The sequence below is a fragment of the Salvelinus sp. IW2-2015 genome, linkage group LG13 (assembly GCF_002910315.2).
Source record: "Salvelinus sp. IW2-2015 linkage group LG13, ASM291031v2, whole genome shotgun sequence".
NCBI lineage: Eukaryota > Metazoa > Chordata > Actinopteri > Salmoniformes > Salmonidae > Salvelinus > Salvelinus sp. IW2-2015.
In genome coordinates, this window is record NC_036853.1 from 166,500 (window position 1) to 188,623 (window position 22,124).

The 22,124-nt window shown below is 42.7% G+C and overlaps 2 protein-coding genes across 2 annotated transcripts in view; both read right to left on the reverse strand.

Annotated features, from left to right (window-relative positions):
- Positions 1–679: 679 nt before the first annotated feature.
- Positions 680–5,567, reverse strand: gtse1 (G-2 and S-phase expressed 1). The gene is made up of 12 exons (XM_023999069.1): positions 5,419–5,567; positions 4,962–5,055; positions 4,572–4,629; positions 3,711–4,380; positions 3,437–3,598; positions 3,135–3,273; positions 2,582–3,013; positions 2,389–2,458; positions 2,008–2,238; positions 1,521–1,827; positions 1,255–1,371; positions 680–1,085 (listed from the first exon to the last, which is right to left on the reverse strand). The coding sequence occupies exons 2-12, from the start codon at positions 4,981–4,983 to the stop codon at positions 993–995; spliced, it is 2,301 nt and encodes a 766-aa protein (XP_023854837.1). The 5' UTR covers positions 4,984–5,055; positions 5,419–5,567; the 3' UTR covers positions 680–992.
- A 1,794-nt stretch (positions 5,568–7,361) lies between these two features.
- Positions 7,362–22,124, reverse strand: part of LOC111972314 (plasma membrane calcium-transporting ATPase 1-like) — a 39,926-nt gene continuing 25,163 nt past the window's right edge. The window contains exons 4-21 of the mRNA XM_023999308.2: positions 19,302–19,559; positions 18,997–19,122; positions 16,839–17,075; positions 15,789–15,815; positions 14,267–14,416; positions 13,897–14,111; positions 13,553–13,795; positions 13,021–13,262; positions 12,487–12,724; positions 12,074–12,253; positions 11,904–11,991; positions 11,684–11,790; positions 11,360–11,551; positions 10,968–11,181; positions 10,555–10,766; positions 10,347–10,454; positions 10,034–10,222; positions 7,362–9,876 (exon numbers count right to left, since the gene is read on the reverse strand). Coding sequence (XP_023855076.1) covers positions 9,505–9,876; positions 10,034–10,222; positions 10,347–10,454; positions 10,555–10,766; positions 10,968–11,181; positions 11,360–11,551; positions 11,684–11,790; positions 11,904–11,991; positions 12,074–12,253; positions 12,487–12,724; positions 13,021–13,262; positions 13,553–13,795; positions 13,897–14,111; positions 14,267–14,416; positions 15,789–15,815; positions 16,839–17,075; positions 18,997–19,122; positions 19,302–19,559 — 3,398 coding nt within the window. The 3' untranslated portion in view covers positions 7,362–9,504. The remainder of the gene's footprint in view (positions 9,877–10,033; positions 10,223–10,346; positions 10,455–10,554; positions 10,767–10,967; positions 11,182–11,359; positions 11,552–11,683; positions 11,791–11,903; positions 11,992–12,073; positions 12,254–12,486; positions 12,725–13,020; positions 13,263–13,552; positions 13,796–13,896; positions 14,112–14,266; positions 14,417–15,788; positions 15,816–16,838; positions 17,076–18,996; positions 19,123–19,301; positions 19,560–22,124) is intronic.

The following is a 22,124-nucleotide window of genomic DNA, read 5'->3' on the forward strand; positions in this document are numbered from 1 at the left end:
GACATTGCTTCCAAAGGCAGTTTTGAACTCGTTAGTGAGTGTTACAACCGAGCCAGATGATTTTTACGCACTACAGCACTCTGCGGTAGCTGTTGATCCTAGACGTTTCCATTTCACAAAAACAGCATTTACAGTTGACCGGGGCAGCTCTAGCATGGCAGACATTTGACAAACTGACTTGTTGGAAAGGTGGCATCCTATGACGATGCCACGTTAAGTCACTGAGCTATTCAGTAAGGTCATTCTACTACCATATGTCAGAATAAAAGTCGAGAGAATGATTTATTTCAACTTTTATTTGGTGGCATCCTATGACGGTGCCACGTTAAGTCACTGAGCTATTCAGTAAGGCCATTCTATTTCCAATGTTCAGCTATGGAGATTGCATGGCTGTGTTCTCAATTTTATACACCTGTCAGCAAAGGTGTGGCTGAATTCACCAAATCTACTAATTTGAAGGGGTGTCCACATACTTTTGTATATATAGTGGATGATATCTTATTTATGAGAGCACAACAAAATCTATGTCTGTGGGCAGGAGCTGTTCCTTCAGTCAAAGTTAAACTTCTGGGTGCCCAGCCAATAGCGGAGTAGACTCTCCGAGGCAATGAGCACAGGTCAGCTCTCTGGCCCTAATACCAGACCTGCATTAATTTACATGCAAGACTCAGCATCCCAATAAGTTAAATGAACATTTATTAGAGATTTTAAAAGAATCACACAGAGCTGCAAGACGGTAACAAACAAAAATAAAAAGGTACAGTACCATTCTTAAAAATAAATCAGATTGGTGACTTACATAGTATGTATACTAACAGTCTCGACTTTAAACACAATCTTCTTTTCTTAAACCCTTGATCATCAGCAGCTAGTTTTCTCATTATAAATGTCATTTGTGTGCGGTACAGGCACAAGCGTCAGCAGGAAGGCTATTGGAATCAATATACATGTAGAGGAAATGATGGAATCTAGCTCTATTGCGATATTATTAATCAAAAGGATAAGTTGATCAGGGGTGCTTCATTTAAGGCACGGTCCTTGTCTTCTGGACTCCATTTGATCAGGGGCGAGCTCAGGTCAATCAGCTGTAAGTGGGAAAAAAATACACATACAATTACCAGAAATCAGTGTGGTCATGAATCCTGACAACATATGTGATGAGTCAACTAGGTATCATGGCACTGCCTTTCTCAATAGGATTTTTTTTWAATAATTTGAGTCAGTCATCATAATGAATGGAGTGCATTCTCTCACCTGACCACCAGAGGGCTTCACAGAGGCTGTTCTGATCAGGACAGGAGTGCTGGAGAGGTCAATTAGGAGTTTCTCATATGGCCTCAACACAGGTGCCGGGGCATCTACCAGCAAAACCTATTAGACAAGAAACAACCCAGAACATACAAACGTCATTCAACCAAAGACAAATAAGTTATGTAAGCTGAAACAAGACAACAAATCAACTACTTCCACATGGTAAAATAACGGTAAAATAAATAAATAAATAAATATCAAGACATTACCTCATTAACATCCTGGGTCTTCATCCAATTGCATTGAGGCTGTTCTAGCAGCTTTTCAGTGTTCTCGAGCTCCTTGGATTCTTCATTCGGCTCAGGGTGGTTGTTTTCCTTGTTAGTCGAAGGAGGCGCCTGGTCCACTCCTGGTTCTGGGTCGTCCTGACATACCTCCTGCTCCTCTGGATGGGGGACCGTAGCAGGGGTGGGGGGCTGCACCTCTGGCTCGTCCTCCAGGGAAAAAGGCTGGATGGTCTCCTCTTCTGGTGCTGCTGCCACCTCCTCTTGGTGGCTCCCTTTCACCTGGGCGGGACTGGAGAACATTAAAAAAAAAGCCATGTTATCACAAACTAGCTGCTAATTCGCCTATTTTTATTACATCACAACACCTGACCCTAACACTGGTTCATTGTCACTTATGGCAAGACTATTATCTTAGCCCTTTTAGAAGGAGTCCAGTGTGGTGGTCCTAGTGTGGCAGCTGCTTTCTCACCTCCAGTAGCTGGCCCTCTGGATAGAGGCTGGCAGGATGGCCATGCTCAGGGAGGGCCTGCCTGGCCGTGAAATGCTATTCGGGGTGAGCATGGGGATACCAGAGATCCTCCGGTTCACTGGGGTGGGAAGGGCAGAGGGGCATCTCATCTTGGGTTGCACTGCCTTGTTCCCCCCAGCAGGGGGCGTCTGGAACAGCTCTGGAACTGGAAGTGCTAGTTTGTGGGGGAGACTGATGGATAGAAGGGGGGGGCATATTCAATGCTAATGGTATGATTAGGATGACTAACATCTTCGGTATTCTAATAATCTTCAATGGTGTACAATTTCCGACTCCAGATGCTTAGGAATAAAATAATTTTAAAAATCCTAGTTACAGTACCTTTCCACACTGCAAGCAGACATCAACCTCTTTGGCTTCATGATGCGAGGGGCATCAGGGGATGAAACAGCTTTGTAGGGAAGACACAAATAAATATGTTTACATTTTTGCAAGCAAACAATTATGAGCCGTAAGACAAGCCAGTGATCAGTAGTAGCTGCTCATAGTTAGCCAACAGTTGACCAGTCCTCACCTTCTAACCTCCTCTTGAACTGACTAGTAGGGGTTGGAGCAATGAACGCCTTGAGTTTGGGGTTGCACTTGACGACGCTCTTCGTCTTCGCTGAAGATGAGGTGGGGATGTTGGGCACAGAGGACATTCTCTCCATGTTCATCTTTGCTGGGGTCTGGTGCAAGGGGGTGGCTGTGGCCGCCGGTTCAACTCTCTTCAAAGGGGTGGACTGAACCGTTTTAAATCGGTCTTGCTCAGAGAGCTTCCTTCCCGGGTCTGAGATGACACGGCGTGTTACTGTGGTGGAAGAGGGCAGCTCCGGAGCTCGGCTGATGAGGGTGGACCTGCAGGTCTTGGTGGCACTCACTACAGGATTGGTGAGTCGGCTCTTGCCAGAGGGCAGGCGGCCATTATGGCCACTGATGCTGGAGTTGAGGGACATGCTGAGTTTACCTAAAATCAGAGACAGGTCGGATCTTTAAATTGCACTTCCCATACACTTCCCATCTTTGAAATGGTTGAACTGTAGACAGCACCTTGAAAATACACTGTGAAGCTCTACACAGGGCCTCACCTTTCCCTGTGGGTGACACAGACAGACTGGAGTTGAAGCTGGACACTGAGGAAGAGGAGGAAGATGTGTTTCTCCTCCGGTCAGTCCCCCTCCTGGTCTGAGGGGGGGCTTTGCCCGCTGACGGAGCCCGCATCCCACTCTGAATAGGACAAGGACATTCATGTTTCAACACCTGCCATTTTATCAGAGGGTATTCACATATTTTACCACCTGATTTGAAGTCTCATAATATATATATATGAATGAAGAATTCTGTTTAAAATGTCAGTGTCTGATTATATCAGCAAATTCCTCTGGGTTACCTTGCTAGGGGGTCCGAGGGTCCTCTTCCCCTGCAGACTGGAGTTGAGGGAGGTGTCGCTGATGTCGGACGCTATGCTGGCCGTGTCAGAGAGAAGGTCCTCGCAGGAGGCTGCTCTGCTGGAGTTACGACTACCTGGGCTACGCCTCAGCCCCAAGTTACCCTGAAAGAAACAGACTACATGAGTTGAGAAAACTTTCTCCAGTACTGATTTGACCTTAGACCATACAGAATGATCGAGGCTATGTGGCTAGATATCTTCTAAGAGCCCATACTTTGCTTGGAGGAGCCAGCATGGTGGTCCTCTCAGCAGGCTCCAGTCTGGTCTTGGCTGTCTGCAGAGCTGTCGTCGCGGTCGCTCCTCGGGCTGCTGGTTGTTGTTTGCTAGGGAGCACCCCGGTGTTGCAGGCCAGCCCCACCCTGCCTCGGCACACCATCTTGGTCCGAGTCATAGTCCCTGCTCTCACAGGGCTGGAAGTGCCAACACTGCTCTTAGTGGAGTTAGAAACCCCACCATCCCTTAACAGCCGCTGCTGAATAGCAGGAGGGAGCTGCTTCAATGGACTGTCCTGCACACAGAATGTCTCCCTTTTGATAGGGCTTAGGACAGCATCAACTGGCTTTCTGAACATGCCCAGTTTGGCCCCAGCATCCTGCACAAAGTCTTCTTTCGGTTCTTCTTTACTCAATGTGAGTGTACCATTGGTTACCCCTACATCAGGCTGCTGCTGGTTGACTACTAGTTGACTGGCTAGTAGGTTGGCTTCCTTGCAGATTTCCTCAAACTTGTCCACAGCCAAAGGACTCCAGCTGGGCCCCTCACCCACTGAAGGACAACTGCTGACGTTTTCCTTGACAATGGTCTCCAGACCGACGGAGATACACCTCTCCTTGTGACAGACCGGACCAACAAAGACCTCGTCATCGTCTTCATCTCCTCTTGAGCTTTAAACAAGGGGTATTGGTTTTACAATGTTATTTTTCATATGTAAGTGATTTAACATTTCCCAAGTAAAATGTATAGACAATGGTAGTATCAAATACAAAGACAGATTGTGAGTTCAGTGGCAATGCATTCAAGAGAGAAATACATATAAACCAAAGAAATGGAAATCAAAGATATCTATGACACCAACCTGGCAGGTGACAGTGAAATGTCAAAATCAAACTTCTCTTCAGCCAATGAGAAGAATTCTTGTGGGAAAGGAACAATGAAATTTAAACAAACAATGTACCAAAAAAATGAAATCCTTTGATAGGAAGGACAGTTTTTGTCTCGCTACTAATAGTACATGAGCCATGGGGGTTGGTCGGCTCACTTGGGGTGACGATTTCTCAGTGATTTTCTTGAAGGTCTAACTAACCTAGTTATGTCACAATCATATGGGACTTTGTCAACCCAAGTGAACTCGACGGCCGAAACTTTGGGGTCTGGCTCATGGACTATAACGTTAAACAGTTGACAATCTGAATAAAATTGAATAAATTATAGTTAACAAGTAATAAGGATAAGAAAGCTGAGTTACCACTGTTGGCATGGGAATCCATACTCCTCACGGGACAAGGAAAGGTCGCTAGGGCCCAGAGTGCAGATGTCGTAGTAGGTTAACGTTAGTCGTCCTTCATAGGGAAATGAGAAATTGAAAACTTATGAAAAACAGTGTGATAGAGAAGCTAGCTAAAAGCTAACGTTAGATCTAATAAAGCTACGTTAACTAGATAGTTTTGACTGACTAGCATGTATTATGAACATAACTAGCTAACATATCATAATTAATTTACATTGTTGGTTAGCTAGCTAACTTTAGCCCAATCCTTATTTTAGTTGGTAATGTATTTGTAGCAGTTTAAAAAATGTTTAGCTARCTAGCAGCAATCTAGCTAACGCGTTAGCTGGCACGACACACAATAAAATGCATCTGGCTAGCTATGTAGGTCGTTTGGACGAATTTCGTATTTCCAATACATCCAAACAGCACCTACCGTCTTATGTTAGTAAATACGTTTGCTAGTTATATTCTGCTAAATCGATGTCATGCAGTTCAACATCTGTTTCAAAAACATGTATTTGGTCCGAGAGTAAGAGATATTTCAAATTTCGTGAACAAACAAGTCCATGTGACATGCAGGCTACATCGCCATTGGTTGAAACGTCTGGCAGAAGCGACACAAGAGCGCTCATGGGAATTGTAGTCATTTTGCCTTTACATTTTTATGTAACCTTTATTTAGACTGGGCAAAAACAGAAATATAAAGTAAGTAGCCTACAAATATTTTTTTTACAGGGGCAGGGGTATCTGTTCTTACTTGAGTATTTATATTGCTAACTTTTATTTTTACTCAACTAGCTACATTCCTAGCTAACGTTACATTTACAGAAAAATGTAAAAAAATGTTTACTCCGATACATTTATAATTCCTGGTGGAGACTACCCTTGGATGACAGCAACATAGTCCCAACCCATTCGCATGCTTATTATAAAGAGAACGTGCAATCGTCCGTTCTGTTTCGCCTCTGGCATAGCTGCATTGGTAAATGGCATCTGATTCTGAGTGTTGGAGTAGCCCACCTATTTGAGAACAACTTCATACAACAAAATCAAACTAATCTGTCCAACTGAGGCGGAACTAGCCTCAGAGAAGTAGGCAAACGGCGCGTTGCAACTTCGCATCCCAATGTTGATGGAAATAAATCTTTCGGGTGTGAGCTAGCAATCGGAATCAAGACCCTGTTGCTCCCAGCCTATCGTGTGTAGTTGTGTGGTACCGGTTTACCCTGTGTATGGACCAATAAAGATTGCATTGTAACATAAGGGATTTGGATTTACAGCCATTAGTTTTATACTCAAGTACTCTACATTTAAAACACTTTCTGACTTTTATAGGTGCTACATCTAAAATATCTCACCCATGTGTAATGTAAACTAGGTCAAGTAAAACAAAACTAAATATATATATTAAAAACGTATGCACACTGGATAAGTGTCTGCTAAATTACTAAAATATAATTTTTAAAAATTAAAGTGAATTGCAACAACATTTACGCTTAATATAAACAACTCTCCCGCAACAAGGTGGAGAGGTTAGTGCTATCCGGCATCCCAAGGATCCCGATTAGCATGGACCATGGTGGCTATGTCCTAAGGATTCCAACGAGCATGGACCATGGTGGAGACTATTTTACTTTTTTTTTTAATCCCACCAACTTCAAACAGCAGTAAACACTATTTTTTGTTGTTGTACATATATTTCACAGCAATTTAGATGGTACAATGATTCCCTACACCGTTCAGTGCTTTTTTGCATCACATAAACTGAAAATGAAGAGTGTAGAACTTCAGCAACCAGGAAATGACAGAGCGATTTCTACAATGACGCTTGCGCCWGTCTGCCATTGTGGTCGAGTAGATGGCCACACTTTTTAGTGATGCCAWTATAAGAGAGGGAGGGTGGTTTTCCCATCTCCGGTCTGGCTTTTTTTGTCAGAAAGTCTGCATTTTAGAATGCGATTTTGTATTGGCCAAAATGTTTGATTAGTGAAAAAAGATTGTGAAACACTATCTTTCCACTTTTACTGCAGATATACAGTATTATGCACATTTTCTGAAATTACAATCCCAAAATTCTACATGTAGCTCCTTTAATGAGGGATTTTTCGCTTTTACTTCAGTCATTTTCTGTTAAGGAATTTCACTTCAACTCAGGTATGACAGGTATTACTTTTTCAATAATAGACTATTATAATAATAGCATTGSAAACAGGGAGAACCAGATACCGGTTGGCCTATAGGGTGTGGTGTGGATTTTTTTTCAGAGACACTGATGGCCAAATTCAATAGGCATTTTAAATTAACTGAGTGTTGCAATAATGACTGAATGTTGAGAAAAAGTAAAAAATATAGAGGACAGATTCAAAACCATTTAGGTAAGCTAAATATTCATATTTTATTTTCAAAACCATAAACATTACTCAACAAGTTTCGAAAATGAATATCGACCACAACAGCCATTGCTCAAAATAAACAGACACAAAGTACTTTATTACCAAATATTGAGATGAAAAAAAAAATCCTTAAAGCGGTGGATAAACAGTAATTCCCAATGTGGAATGAAACTACAGAGAAACAAACAAAAGTTGCTTATGTAATCTTTCTTCATTTTTTACCACCTACAGTACTTCCATTGGATTGGGATTTATACCTTCTTTCTTCTTAATATGAAGTTTGAAATTGCAATACAGGGAAGAAATCTAGGATCAGTTGAATCTTTTAGATCAAAATGAACAAGATTAAATGGACAAATCCTAGATCAGCACTCCTACTCTGAGATGGCTTATGGATATGGGCCCTGGATTCCAGAAACATAGAATTGGTCCTGCGCTGTGAAAATGTAATAAAACAATAGTAATGTAACAAAACAATCTCCACAACCCAGGACAACATTTTTATTTTGGCATTTCAGGATTTTTGCTTTCTGTGTTTGTTGAATAGCACCCAATGACAMAGGACCCTACGATCCTGTCAACCAAAATCAATTCACTGGGTAAACATGTAAAATATTTCCAATTAGATAAATGGTGTTTTTACTGTAGGCTTGCCCCCCCCCCCCAAAAAAAACCCTCTGTTTTGAATCCTTTTCATTCCTGCCTCCAAAATGATGATACCCTGACTTTTGTGAGGGATGAAAACTACTTCGTTTTCTCGAAGATACAAAGCTAGGCTATATTTGACAAAATATCAAGTCTCTCTGAAGGAGGTTTAATGCAATAAAGTACTCTGTGCTGAGAGTCTAAAGTCCCCTGTATCTTGAGTAGTTGCTATGTTTCCTGGAGGGTATTTCAAAAAGCAGAATCAATATGGTAGTCAGCTTTAAATAATAACAACCCAAATCTCCCAGGTCAGTTCACGGGAGAGGTCAAATGGAACGGGGCATCAATGGGTAAGGATTACTTTATCAACTAACTGTACATGTTAATGATGTAGAGAATCAAGTTATATCAGTTAGCTGGGAAACCCTTTGATCCTATTTGTGAAATACAAMCCAGGTCATCAAAACCATTCAGCACATTGAACATCTTTGAATTACGTGGTTTTTGATCAGGCAAAAACCTACTCCTGATTTAAAATGGTAAAAAATGACTTAAAACCAACAATACACTCACTTCACATAATTATCTCTACAGACACATTGTACAGTTTGTATAGTATGTATAGTATCCTTGATTCATAATGAGCTTTTCCATGGAGTYGGTGCTTATCATCTGTGGTCTAGATTTATAGCACTAGTGACAAATGGAAGCTCCAATCTAGATGTGTATAAGAGGGTGCTTATCATCTGTGGTCTAGATTTATAGCACTAGTGACAAATGGAAGCTCCACTTTCCAGTAAACATGAAATGTAGTTTTGGAATGATTGGGAACAGAGTGAATATTTACAGTGTGGAATTGTGTACATGGATATTTGTGGCTGTTTTCCAGTTATTCTAACCTCTCCTAAAAGACCATAAAACCACTTTCTTACACAAGTTTCTACACAAGTCTTCCTATTTTGCTAGATATTTCTATGTACCTAGCAAAATACATACCAAATAGAACTTGCAGGCAAAATAGTTCAGTTTCAATAGAAACCTGTTTTCTCCTAAAAAAAACAGCAATATCTAAAATACAGTATATATWTTTTTAATTTCACAGCCCCACGTTGTACATGTTATTACGTAGGTCTTTCACAGACAATCAAAGTTTTACAAATGTGTAAACAGGTCTGCTTTCACAACATGAATGAAATMGTAAAAATATACATAGCCAATGCATTAATTCTTTAGAAGTATTGCTGATGTACAGCAATGCGTCCCAGCCTCCCTGTTCATTCAATTACTTTTTTAAAACGTAGTCTATATATTCTTTCACTCAAAATGTGCACCCCTCCATCGATACAAGACCATAAAATCTGAAATATCTGATGTCCTCAACTCCAGTCCAAACCAAAACTTCTAGAAGCCTCCTCTCCCCACTTCTTGGTATTGTTAAGTGGGCTGAGGTCAGTGGGCCATTACTGGTACTACAGTCCAGCTCAGAGGGAGGTCTCCAGGCTGTTCAGCGGGCTCCCAGGGCACGCCGGAAGCACAGCACTCTCAGGATTCCCGCTAATCTTTGGGCTCTCCTTGTGGAGGGGGATGACCATGTCCACAGCGTTATTGTTCTGGTTGGGCGAGGACGGGAGGGTGGCCAGCTTGGAGTGTGGGGGCAGAGTCTGYGCAGCGTTGCGCTTGGTGGGAGCATCATCCTCCCCCTCTGTGTCGTCGATGAGTGGGATCTGTGGCTCTGAGTCTTCTATCCTGAACTCTGGGGTTGTCATGAAGTTGTGGATGGAGTTGCGGGACTCTGGGGTCTCCAGGCCCTCGTAGGGGGACATAGTGTCTCGGAAGGCATTCACTACACGGATCTGGACAGTTTGGGGACAAAGACACAGTCAAAATATGAGTATTGAGACCCCATTGAAAGTTAATAAAGCACAATACTGAGTTTGTATCCAGGCCAATGGTAGCTATGGYTTGGTGTAAAGCTGAGGGATGATTGTGAGCTGAGTTGACCATACATACCTGAGTCTGGATCCTGCCTAGACCTCTGCACCAGAGGACCTGTCCCCTYCTCATCTCCATCTCAGCATGGTCGATCTCGTCTAGGTCCTCCATCTCCTCCAGCTCCTCCTCAGGGATCTCCTCCTGCTGCGTGCCATGGCCTGCAGACTTCAGGAACTTCAGCCGGCTGGTGGGGACAGTGGTGACCACCTATAAATGAGACACAAACTGAAATGTTGAACTAATTTGTGACAAAACTTTTTTTTGTCATTTAATAACAGGCAAGTAGATCACAGGGACTTTGAAGGACATTAGAAACCGGCAAGAAGCTCACCTGGCCCCACAGTAGACATCCAAAGCCCAAGAAGACACACCAGAGCCATTGGTCGATGGTGAGGCACACACAGCTGAAAGGTTTCCCTCCAAACTGCACTATCACAATCTGGATGACAAAACACAGGGTGATTGGAGAGCAATGTTACTTTCTTTCCAATATGAAATCCCCTGTGTGAATTTCTTGAATGGATCTGAATGCTGCTCACCTGGATGACGAACGTTCCGAACACAATGGAGCAGAAGATCATGTTTTTGAAGATGCCGTCAAAGACGTTGCGCTCGCCGTGGATCTTGCGGGCGTTGATCTCGTTGAAGAGTTGCATCATGACGAAGGTGTTGAAGACAATTGTGTAATGTTCTGAGGGAGGGGCGTGGAGTGGCGCGTACCGCCCACTGTCAATGTCGAACATCTGCTCCCCTGTGGTGGAAACATAGGTGCAGTGCATACTGACAAGGCCCACTGGAGACCAGCAATACGGATCATGTAATACAACACATTTGCTTTCATAACTTTATCAAGAACAAAGTTAGATTTCAAAGAGTGAAGAAAAAAAACATGAATTTTAATGTCAATGTCCAATTGGCACGACTAACTGAATTGACCCCAGGCGGTACTCACCGGCGAACAGCAGAGTGAAGATGATGGTGAGCTGGTAGACGGCRTGGCCCAGGATATTCTTCATCATGGTTCGAGAGATGAGGGGCTTGTTGCGGCCGTACGGCTTCCTCAGCAGGAGAGACTCAGTTGGGGGCTCAGTGGCCAGGGCCAGCGAGGCAAAGGTGTCCATGATCAGGTTCACCCACAGCATCTGGACAGCTTTGAGAGGAGAGTCCTGAGGGGAGATGTAGTTTGAGTTATGTATAGCTCTCCACTTTTCAAAGACAGTTGCAACTTGTAGAGTAGATAATAAAAACTCCCTATAGGCAGTTGGACTCTCTCTGTGCCTCAACTTTACAAGCAGAAAGGCAAGATGGGAAGGATGGACATGGCAGAAATAGAGAGTGTCTAGCCTGTGTGATGCAGGCTCCAGTGAAGGCCACAATGACAGCCACCACATTAACCGTCAGCTGGAATTGGAGAAACTTGGAGATGCTATCGTAGACGTTCCGTCCCCACATCACCGCCTTGACGATGCTGCTGAAGTTGTCATCTGTCAGGATGATGTCTGAGGCCTCTTTGGCCACATCCGTGCCTGCAATGCCCTGTGGGCACATCATGTCACAGCGTATTAGTCACAGCACCAAAAGTATCCGTCTGGTTGAATGAGAGAGAGAACCTACTCATGTAATATTGATGGGACATAACATGTGCCCGATCTTGGAGTATAATAATACCATGGCAAATCCAACATCAGCTTTCTTCAAGGCAGGGCCGTCATTAGTACCATCTCCTGTTACAGCAACAACTTGTCTTGGTTCTTGTACAGTGCTATCCATTATACCTGTGAACAGAGGCAAGCATCATCCCTTTAGATAATAATATGTGAGACCTAAAAATGTATCTGTAACTTTCCAAAGATAGTGATGAATAAAAAATAAAAAAACACAAACATACCTTTCACTAAGGTATGTTTGTCAGTGGGTGAGGATCTTGCAAGCACACGGAGTTTGGGCCAAATCTTATCAATGCGCTCCTGCTCAATCTGGAAGTAGACAGTTCCTTGGGTTACTCTATCATCCCATTTTTTTTACAGAAACAGTTCTATTTTGTGAGAGGAATATTACCTCTCCCAGTTCGTTTCTAATTCGTCGGTTGAATTCTTTGCCGTCTATACAGAGGAAGTCATCTCCGGGCTGCAGTATGCCACATTTGCTAGCGATGGCCCGAGCCGTGTTGATGTTGTCCCCTGTGACCATGCGCACCGTGATGCCAGCGCGCTGACACCTCTTAATGGCGTCAGGGACCTAGGGTGGAAGAAGAATACCTTACTGTCCATTTTTTCTCTTCAGATTATGGAAATGTGTGTTTTGCTTATAATCCAACGCCCCAGAGACACACTCACAAACACCTGCTTTCCTTTTTAGGGTGATTATACATGTACATTGTTGAGGGTTATAGCAGCACAAACATTTACATTCTTCAATTAATTGGACCTTTGCAACAAGGACCTTTGTTTGGGCTCCAATGGCCCTTTTACCTCTGGCCGTACGGGGTCCTCGATGCCCACCACACACAAACAGGTGAGGCTGGTGAGGATGTCAGTTTCGTTTTCCCAGTCAGGCTCGCCGTCGGCAGGGGGGAAGTCCCTGTAGGCCAGGCAGATGGTCCTGAGGCCCTCGGAGGCCATGGGCTCGATCACCTTCTTCACCACGTCATCTCTGTCCCTGGACTTGAAGACCTTAGCCTCCCCATTGGCTGTCATGATCTTACAACACCTGCGTTGAGATAAAAAGGGAATTTATTTTAGGTTTATATTAAGTTTATATACTGTATATATTAGGTTTATATTTATAAACTGTATATATTAGGTTTATATTTATATTAGGTTTATATAATGTATATATTAGGTCTATATTTATATACTGTATATATTAGGTTTATATTTATATACTGTATATATTAGGTTTGTATTAAGTTTATATTTATATTAGGTTTCTGACAAATAATACTGAGCAAGTTAATTTGTTGAGTTAATTTGCACGAAAGGGAAAAACAGAAAGTCCCGGCCTACTTCTTCAGGAGGATCTCTGATGCTCCTTTGCTGAACATGCGGTAGCTCCCATCTGCGTTCTTTAGCACCGTGCTCATGGACTTCCTGACTGAGTTGAAGGTGTAGACCTTGAAGAGCTTCTCCTCTGGGATCTCATTGCGGATGGTCATATAGTCCCGTCTCAGATCCAAGGCAAAGCCCAGCAAGGCACATTCAGTCTTGTTGCCCACTTGGCGCGGCAGCCCGCCCTCCTTCTCAGGAGACTGAGACAAACCATTTACACATTAAGGTCAGTTCCAAACTTCAAATCAGCTAACATAAATGAAATTCTTTACAAATATTTCCCATTGATATCAATGCATGATCGAAATGAAAGTCTAAGTACCCAGATCTCAAGAGGATTTGGCTCTGGCTTGAAATCCCTGACCTGGCACTCAATGTATTTAAACAGATGTCAATAAAAGATTGCCAAGAAAAGAGCTTTATTGCAGATCTTTTTGTGCTCTGTTTGCCAGAGTTGAAAATCTCAACAGAGTGAAATATTTTCACTTACCATGATCTTGGAAGTGTAAGCACAGTTGACTCCGATGCCCATAATGAGCAGGTTCAAGACTTTGCCTGGGATGAGGTCAGGCTCAGGAACCACCCTGTAGTGCCTGTCTCCCAGATAAGCCTGGACCACGGTCATCCTGTTCATGGTTAATGTCCCCGTTTTGTCAGAGCAGATGGCTGTGGCGTTGCCCATGGTTTCACAGGCATCCAGGTGCCTCACCAGGTTGTTGTCTTTCATCATTTTCTGAGGAAGAGAGGAGGCTATTATTTGTGATCTGGCAATGCGTTTCTTAATTACTCCTGTCTGAATTATACATACTGTATTAACATAGTAGTGATACCTACTTTGACAGAGTAGGCCAGGGAGATGGTGACGGCCAGGGGAAGACCCTCGGGGACGGCCACCACCAGCACGGTGACGCCGATGATGAAGAACTTGACGAAGAACTGGATGTAGATGGGTGTGCAGTCCGCGACCCACGGTAGGCCCTGGATCCAGAAAGTGTCCACCATAAACAGAGTTATCAGGATGATTACTGTCAATCCCGACATGAACAGGCCTGGATAGGGGAAAGGATAGGAGTGAACACAATGAAAGAGGAGAATATCTTTAATGACGACAAACTGAGACAATCTGCTGTGGAAATCAAACGCACTTTCAGAATTCCGAATTTTGCTTGGCTGAAATAGAGGGCTTCCCTTGTGATGGTCTTACCTGCTTTGCCAATCTGCACCGCTAATTTGGTCAACTTCCCCTGGAGCACAGACTTTTCCTTCTTTGGTAGGTTAGCTTTCTTCTTCTCCTCTCCTCCGTCGTCACAGTTTAGGGGCTGCATCTCCACGCCTGCACCACCCTTAGACTTACCTGAGGGAGACGAGAGGATGGGTTCAAATGAAATTAAGTTGAAATAGAGACATTTTGGGAAACATCGGGTTCACATCTAATTCACAACATGGGCCCATCAAAACAAATTTCCTCAGAGATGACAAGAGTGTAACTATACTCTATAACTATACTCACCGAGTAACTATGCTCTCTGAGTAACTAACTATACTCCATGAGTAACTAACTATACTCCAGAAGTGGATATATTCCCTGAGTAACTAACTGAACTCCCCGAGTAACTAACTATACACCCTAAGCAGCTACACTCCCGGAGTAAATAACTATACTACCGGAATAATTAGACTCTCTGAGTAACTAACTATACTCTCTGAGTAACTAACAATAGTCCTTGAGTAACTATACTCCCTGAGTAATTATACTCCCTGAGTGTAAGGAATAAGATAAGGCATAAGGCAGTAAAAACCAGGAGAAAACTACTTCTACACTATCAATACTGTAACATTCCCTTCAGTTCTCTCTTTCTTTTTTCCAGATACATTAGATAAAAAAAGTCAAACATTAGCAAACATGAGCACCTCATAATACAATAATTGTAATAAGAATTGTTGATGCATCCAATTAACAAATAATTAAATGGGGGAAATAAAATAGTACATTGGTGTGTAAGGATTCCTAGTTGGATGGCAGGGGTTGTTGATACTGCCTGGAGACGGATAGGGGGTGCTATTCTATGTAATACACCGCAGTGACACTATGGTGTTTTGCTCGCAGTCTTTAATCCTAGTCTGGGGATTATTGCTCTTTCTTGGCTGAGATTCTCTACAAGCCAATCCAACCGCCATCATCCCAAAACATGCTGTAAATGTACAAACACACACGCACTAGAACCCTAAATACTCAACACGTTATAAACGGAAGTAAAGGCACCTTGTTCATCCAGGCAAATGTGTGAGTTAGCGTGTGTGTGTAAGTGTTTAAGTGTGCTGATCCGAAAACAGTACAGGTTGTTAGCTAAAGGAAGAAAAGCGGAGGGGGAAAGCAGCTGCTGAGATTAAGAGCTGTAATCTCCTTGGTCCTAATCACCATGAGCGGAGTCAAGAGCACCTGCTGCTCGGACCACAGGGACACACACATTACCATGTGCCCTCAGGGACACACACATTACCATGTGCCCTCAGGGAAACACAGGGCCGCACCGGCGGCCGGAGCGGATCGTAGCGAGGCCTAGCTCAGACTTTACCCACCTCACGCAGACCAGATCATACAGAGTCTATATAAACACACAAACCAAACTATACAGTACTCAATATAAACACACCATGCTCGTGAAGTGCACACAAATAAAAATTAGCAGCTTCAATATAGATATAACACACAATAACAAACCTACCTTTCTTGTTTTTCTCGTCTTTCTTATCTGTGGAGAGAAAGAAATGACTGCACTTAAAAACGTATCCATTTACACATCAGCAAAGAGCCTCTCACTTTTGCAGAGTGGCAAAACCCTTCTAGTTGTAATGTGTTCCCTTGGATGTGAGTTTTATTGACGGATAGCCCTTATACATCGCATTGGAAACTAAGAGGTGTAAATGCTATGACATGCATTCCTGTCTCAACTCCCTAATAGTGTACTCCCTCACTATGACAATCCCCTGATCAATGATACTGGGATTACAGACTTAAACACAACGCTCCCCTAACACTCTTGGCAGGAAGCTAAGGCCCAGGTTGTTTAATTCACAGGCAGTAACTGTTTTTAGCCGGGGTGTGACAGGAGAGAGGTTCATGGTCCAACTGACCCAACTGCAGCCAGTTAACTGATATGTTAACCAACAGAGATCTTAAATCTGCATATTCTATAGTGCTCCCACATGCTGTTATTAACATGCACCACAATTCAGCTATTGAAACTGTTTGTGTATTGTGGTGTAAAGTGGGAACTTTGTTATTCAGTGTTTTTATCATTGGCCCAGCATCTGAGTGGAAGTATTGAATGTGCATGTCACTCACACACCCTTGGCAGACATCTTATTGTTGAAGATAGTTTAAACATTTTTAGACATTTTAATAGATGACCCAAAGCCAAAAACATCATTTTACTATCTCTCTTGAATGATTGATTGACCACTTCAGTTAATAAAGGGTGAATAACCTTGTCTGACATCACCTCTATGGAAGCAAATAGCTTTATGTCATGCCACTGGCACAATGTAGCAAGTGTATGCCTTATAGGATAAATGATAGCATAATCGAATATGTTATAGCACTTGTTGGACAGAGTTTTTCAAAACAATTCCATTTTATGTTTACTCCTATGGTGAGTCTCAATCAAAAGCAAGTAGGTATATTCCTAACAGTTAATACAATGGACAGAGGTGAGAGGTTCGTTTGACACATTTAGTGACAGATGGCTATGAAAGTACAATCCAGTTCAACATACTTTTCTTGTCCAGTTTGTCTTTCTTGTCCTTCTTTTCTTTCTTCTCTTTCTTTTTCCTCTCATTCTCTTTCTTCTTCTCCTCTTTCTCCCTCTTTTTCCTTTCCTTCTCCGCCTTTTCGTCCTCATCGTCATCTTCGTCTTCCTCGGCTCCAAGTAGTGTGAAAATGATGCCGGTCTGGGAGTTGACACCTACTGCTGTGATCAATATCTTCCCAGAACCCTCCATGACGTGGGTACCTGACGAAAGAAAAGACAGACATGATCACAGGAACCTAAACAATGGAATCTCTCCAACTAAAATGGGATGGTAATTTTTCAGATTTTTATTGCATGTTTGAGAAAATTGAAGAGGGGCATCTGTTAAATATGTAATTAAATATGTAATTAAACTTGTATGGCCTAACAGTATCTATGGAGGAATAGAGAGCGTGCTGTTTCAAGTAGCTGTTGACTCCTAAGAGCTCTTAAGAAGAGTGATTGACAGTAATAGGAAAAGGCTATAACGTCTGATGCACCAAACAGATATTTAATTTCAGAATGTATTAAAATTAGGTTGAGATTAGAGTTACGAGGTAGGGTAAGTGTTAGGGTCAGGTCTAAGGGTTTGGTTAAGGTTAGGGTAAAGGTAAGGGACAGTTTTAAGTTTTGGCTAGTCGGTTTAAGCGTCAGCTGTGTCCTTATAGCCTCTCCCGCAACAATAATATATACCAGGCTTTTTTGGTCATGATAGACAGGGCATGAGTAGTAATGTTGTTATTCTCTACTTGAGTAGTAATGGAAAATCTAATTGTCCATTCCATCACCTAAATTCCCATTCATTCACTTTTTTTGGGTGCTTGCCAGTGCCACAGCAAAAACAGTATTTCAAAGGAGAAAAACAAGTGCCTCAATCTATTATCATCTCTCAGTAGCAGTCTACAAACAAGCAGACCCATGTGGTCGTGTTGTGCAGTGGCAGTCAAGCCTTCAAGCTACAATCCATGAGGAAGTTTGATTAAAGTGATGTTCCAAAAGGTTTTGCATCATTTCAGCCAGTAGATTTGAAAGCAGTGCTCACAAAGAGTAGCTGCTGCCTTGGCAAATATGAGACAAAACGGGTCCCCGAAATTGGTCACAATTGTCTACTACGTCATCCATTTCGTATGATATGTTGCGAATTGCATGGGGCTATGGCCCATGACGTGAACATGCAAAACCGATGAGGGAGAAGAGCCCTTCTCAAATGGAACAGCAATCTGTTGTCAACAAGGCAGGATGATGCATCATTCAGAAACCAGAAAATATATGTTTGAATTTTCAAACTACTTTTCATTGAGAAGGCAGATAAAGCCTGTTAATCAAAATCAATCATGTTTGCATGTGAAAACACAGAATCCTACTCATTACTCCACGTGCTTAAAACTACGTAACCTTTGTTTTGAGCCAACTTCGCCGTTGGCCAGAACGAGGGCACCTGGCTCACGCCCGGGAGGCAACTCAGTTCCAAAACGAATGCAATCAACGCTAACCCGCTTCACCCTGGACGTGCTCGGGGCATTAACAGAACGCCCTCATTAATTAAAACAATAACAAAGCGGCACCCCGCCTCTGTTTCTTTAAAAAGCTGAGTGATGGGCCTGGAGAAATGTAAGCACTCTCAAATTCATAGAACAAGAAATGGATGCAAGGACTGACCATCCATGATAATATTATTTTTTTATTTAACATTTATTTAACTAGGCAAGTCAGTTAAGAACACATTTTTATTTACAATGACGGCCTACCCCGACCAAACCCGGACAATGCTGGGCCAATAGTGCGCCGCCCTGTGGGACTCCCAATCACGGCCGGATGTGATACAGCCTGGATATCAAAATTACATTTTTAACCATGTTTTGAGGCCATACAGTGTTTGTTTAATGTTGTTGATAAACATTGTAGTAAAACAAGCTTTTGATGGGGTACAACAGTTGAACAAAGCTCATGAGGCATTTATAAAGTTATTTTTTCAAGAATCAATATCATTCACTAATAAGTTTTTTAAAATGTACTTATCAACTAAGGATTGTAGCTTGAAAGGGGAGCAATACCACTGGGCGTTATACAGTCTGATCCATATTGGATTTGTAACTAGACATCAGCCATATTATATGGAGAGAGGAAGGCTCATCATCATTACCTGACAGCAGCATGGGATCGTTGTCCAATGTCTTCTTGACATGGTCAGATTCACCGGTGAGAGAGCTTTCATCGATTTTCAAATCATTTCCCTGGATCAATACACCATCAGCAGGAAGAAGGTCACCTGGAAAAACATACACCAGACTGTTCAGCTGGGTGAGTTCGCTCATTTACCCCAGATTCAGACAGAGGGAAAAAGTAGGATTGAAGATGCTCTTTGGTTTTAGGGCACACACACACATATGCAAGCTAGCACACAGACACAAATAAACACAGAACAGCATTTTTCTTTCAGGACCATACCGTATTTCACTTGTGCAACATCGCCGACGACGATCTCAGCCACGTGGATCTGGATGACTTGGCCTCCGCGGACCACCGTAAACTTCTGCTCCTGTTCAATACGGCTCTGCAGCCCGCGGAACTGCTTCTCTTTACTCCAGTCGTTGAACGCTGTCACCAGGACCACACAGACGACGGACAGGAGGATGGCTGCACCCTCAATCCAGCCCGCGTCTGCCTCCCCCTCATCCTCCACTCCTCCCGCTGCCTTTCCACAATCTGAAAGAAAGGGACAGTTGTCACTATCTGGACGTGCTACAAAGGACAGAAGTACATTGCATTCCCTCCAGAATTGTGTTTTTATACCTTGGCATAACCCTAAATTGAGGACAAGTAGCTCATTCATTCTGATGACATTGTCAATTTTGTCTTTGGTAGCATGGCCATTACCCAAAGGATCCCACAGAACGTATCCTACAATAATTATAAAACAGTCGCGACCCACTACACTCGCGACCCACTACTGCCACTGAAGTCCTTTGTGGAATGGGATTATGGATTGATTGACGTGTATCAGTATCAGAGTGAACCCCTTTATGATTAGATAATAGGCAGGATATTCACACTTTGTACCAAGCTATATCTCTTTCTATCAACAAAGTCAGAGACTTGTGACAATCCCCAGGAAGACACAGCAACAAAGTGCCGTCTGAAATTAGATCTGCTTGTTTTGGTCTGCAATGAAATCCCAACTATCCATCCAATAACCAATAACCAATTACCAGCAACTGCCGAAACCAGACGCATGTATGACTGCATGCATGAAGTTTACAGTTGCAAAGTAGCAACAATCAGATCTTTTGGTATTTGATTGAGTAAATATGAATCACCTGGTGATTAATCCATTAGAGCAGGTATTCCCAAACTGGGGTACCCCCAGGGGTACGTGCAATGCCGTGGGGGGTACGCCAAATAAAAATGTGATTCACATTTTCWAACAGTACATTTATATTTTCCAACGGGGCTATACATTTGGGTGATGTTTTTTTCTCGCCTGAGTAGCCTCGTTTCACTGCCAAAAATAAAATTAAACCATCTAGTGTTCAGCAAAATAACAACACAATGTCAAATACAGGTAGCCTAGTCCAATAATTAACATCCAATCACATTAACTGTTACTCTGTCTCGGGAAACCTTCACTCTTGCGCAGACATTTAGAAACAAAACATGACAATTTGAAAAATAAGCCACAGGAGTTTATTGAGCGAGAATAAAGACGACTTTCGAGAAGTAAGACATGTATAAAAGCAACAGATACCATTAATAAGAAGGGGCTAGAAGCTGAGCTACCGAGTGGCTAGGACAGGCAAGCCCCATACTATTGTGGAGGACTTACTTCTTCCTGCTGCCGCGGATATGGCTGGGACAATGCTGAGGGAAAAGGCCAAAAAAACTATACAGACAATGTCTTCATCAAACAACACTGTTTCACAACGCATCAGTGACATGGCAGGAGATGTTTTGAATCAACTACTCCTTCGCATACAAGCCAGTGAATTATATGCGTTACAGCTGGATGAGTCAACAGACGTGGCGGGCCTGGCACAGCTCCTGGTTTATGTCTGTTCTGTTTATGTGGTGTCCTTTAAGGAAGACATCCTCTTCTGCAAACCAGGACAACATGAGAGGATATTTGGACAGCTTTGTGACATCAAATGGACTTTGGTGGTCAGGATGTGTTGGTATCTGTACTGATGGCGTAAAAGCCATGACAGGGAGACATAGTGGAGTGGTAACGTGAGTGCAAGCAGTTGCTCCTGACGCCACTTGGGTACACTGCAGCATCCACCGAGAGGCTCTTGCTGCCAAGGGAATGCCTGACAGTTTGAAATACATTTTGGACACTACAATTGTAAATAACTTTGTTAAAGCAAGGCCTCTGAACTCTTGTGTATTTTCTGAACTATGCAATGATATGTGCAGCGACCATGTAATGCTTTTACAACATACAGAAGTGCTTTGGTTATCAAGGGGCAAAGTATTGACACGTTTTTTAAATTGAGAGACGAGCTCAAAGTTTTCTTTACTGACCATAATTTCACTTGTCTGACCGCTTGCATGATGACGAGTTTCTCACACGACTGGCCTATCTGGGTGATGTTTTTTCTCGCCTGAATGATCTGAATCTAGGATTACGGGGACTCTCTGCAACCATATTCAATGTCCGGGACAGAATTGAGGCTAAGAAGTTGGAGCTCTTTTCTGTCTGCATTAAAAAGGACAACACACAGGTCTTTCCATCATTGTATTTCTTCTGTGTGGAAATGAACTCAAGCTTACAAACAATGTCAAATTTGATATAGCGAAGCACCTGAGTGAGCTGGGTGCGCAATTACCCAGGTACTTTCCCGAAACAGATGACATAACAACTGGATTCGTTATCCCTTGCATGCCCTGCCCCCAGTCCACTTACTGATATCTGAACAAGAGACCCTCATCGAAATTGCAACAAGCAGTTCTGTGAAAATTGAATTTAATCAGAAGCCACTGCCAGATTTCTGGATAGGGCTGCGCTCAGAGTTTCTTGCCTTGGCAAATCACGCTGTTAAGACACTGATGCCCATTGCAACCACGTACCTATGTGARAGTGGATTCTCGGCCCTCACTAGCATGAAAACTAAATACAGGCACAGACTGTGTGTAGAAAATGATTTAAGACTGAGACTCTCTACAATATAATCCAACACTGCGAGTTATGTGCATCCTTTCAATCACACCCTTCTCATTAACCTGTGTTGAGTTATTTACAATTTTCAATGAACAAATAAGGTTTCATATGTAAGA

What these genes read in the sequence shown, in the direction of transcription:
- gtse1 (XM_023999069.1), bottom strand. Translation starts at nt 4,983, where the DNA reads ATGGATTCCCATGCCAACAGTG. An exon ending in CCCTCGGACCCCCTAGCAAG is followed by an intron (nt 3,274 to 3,436) that starts GTAACCCAGAGG and finishes TGTCCTATTCAG; the next exon opens with AGTGGGATGCGGGCTCCGTC. An exon ending in CAGAGGGCCAGCTACTGGAG is followed by an intron (nt 1,828 to 2,007) that starts GTGAGAAAGCAG and finishes AATGTTCTCCAG; the next exon opens with TCCCGCCCAGGTGAAAGGGA.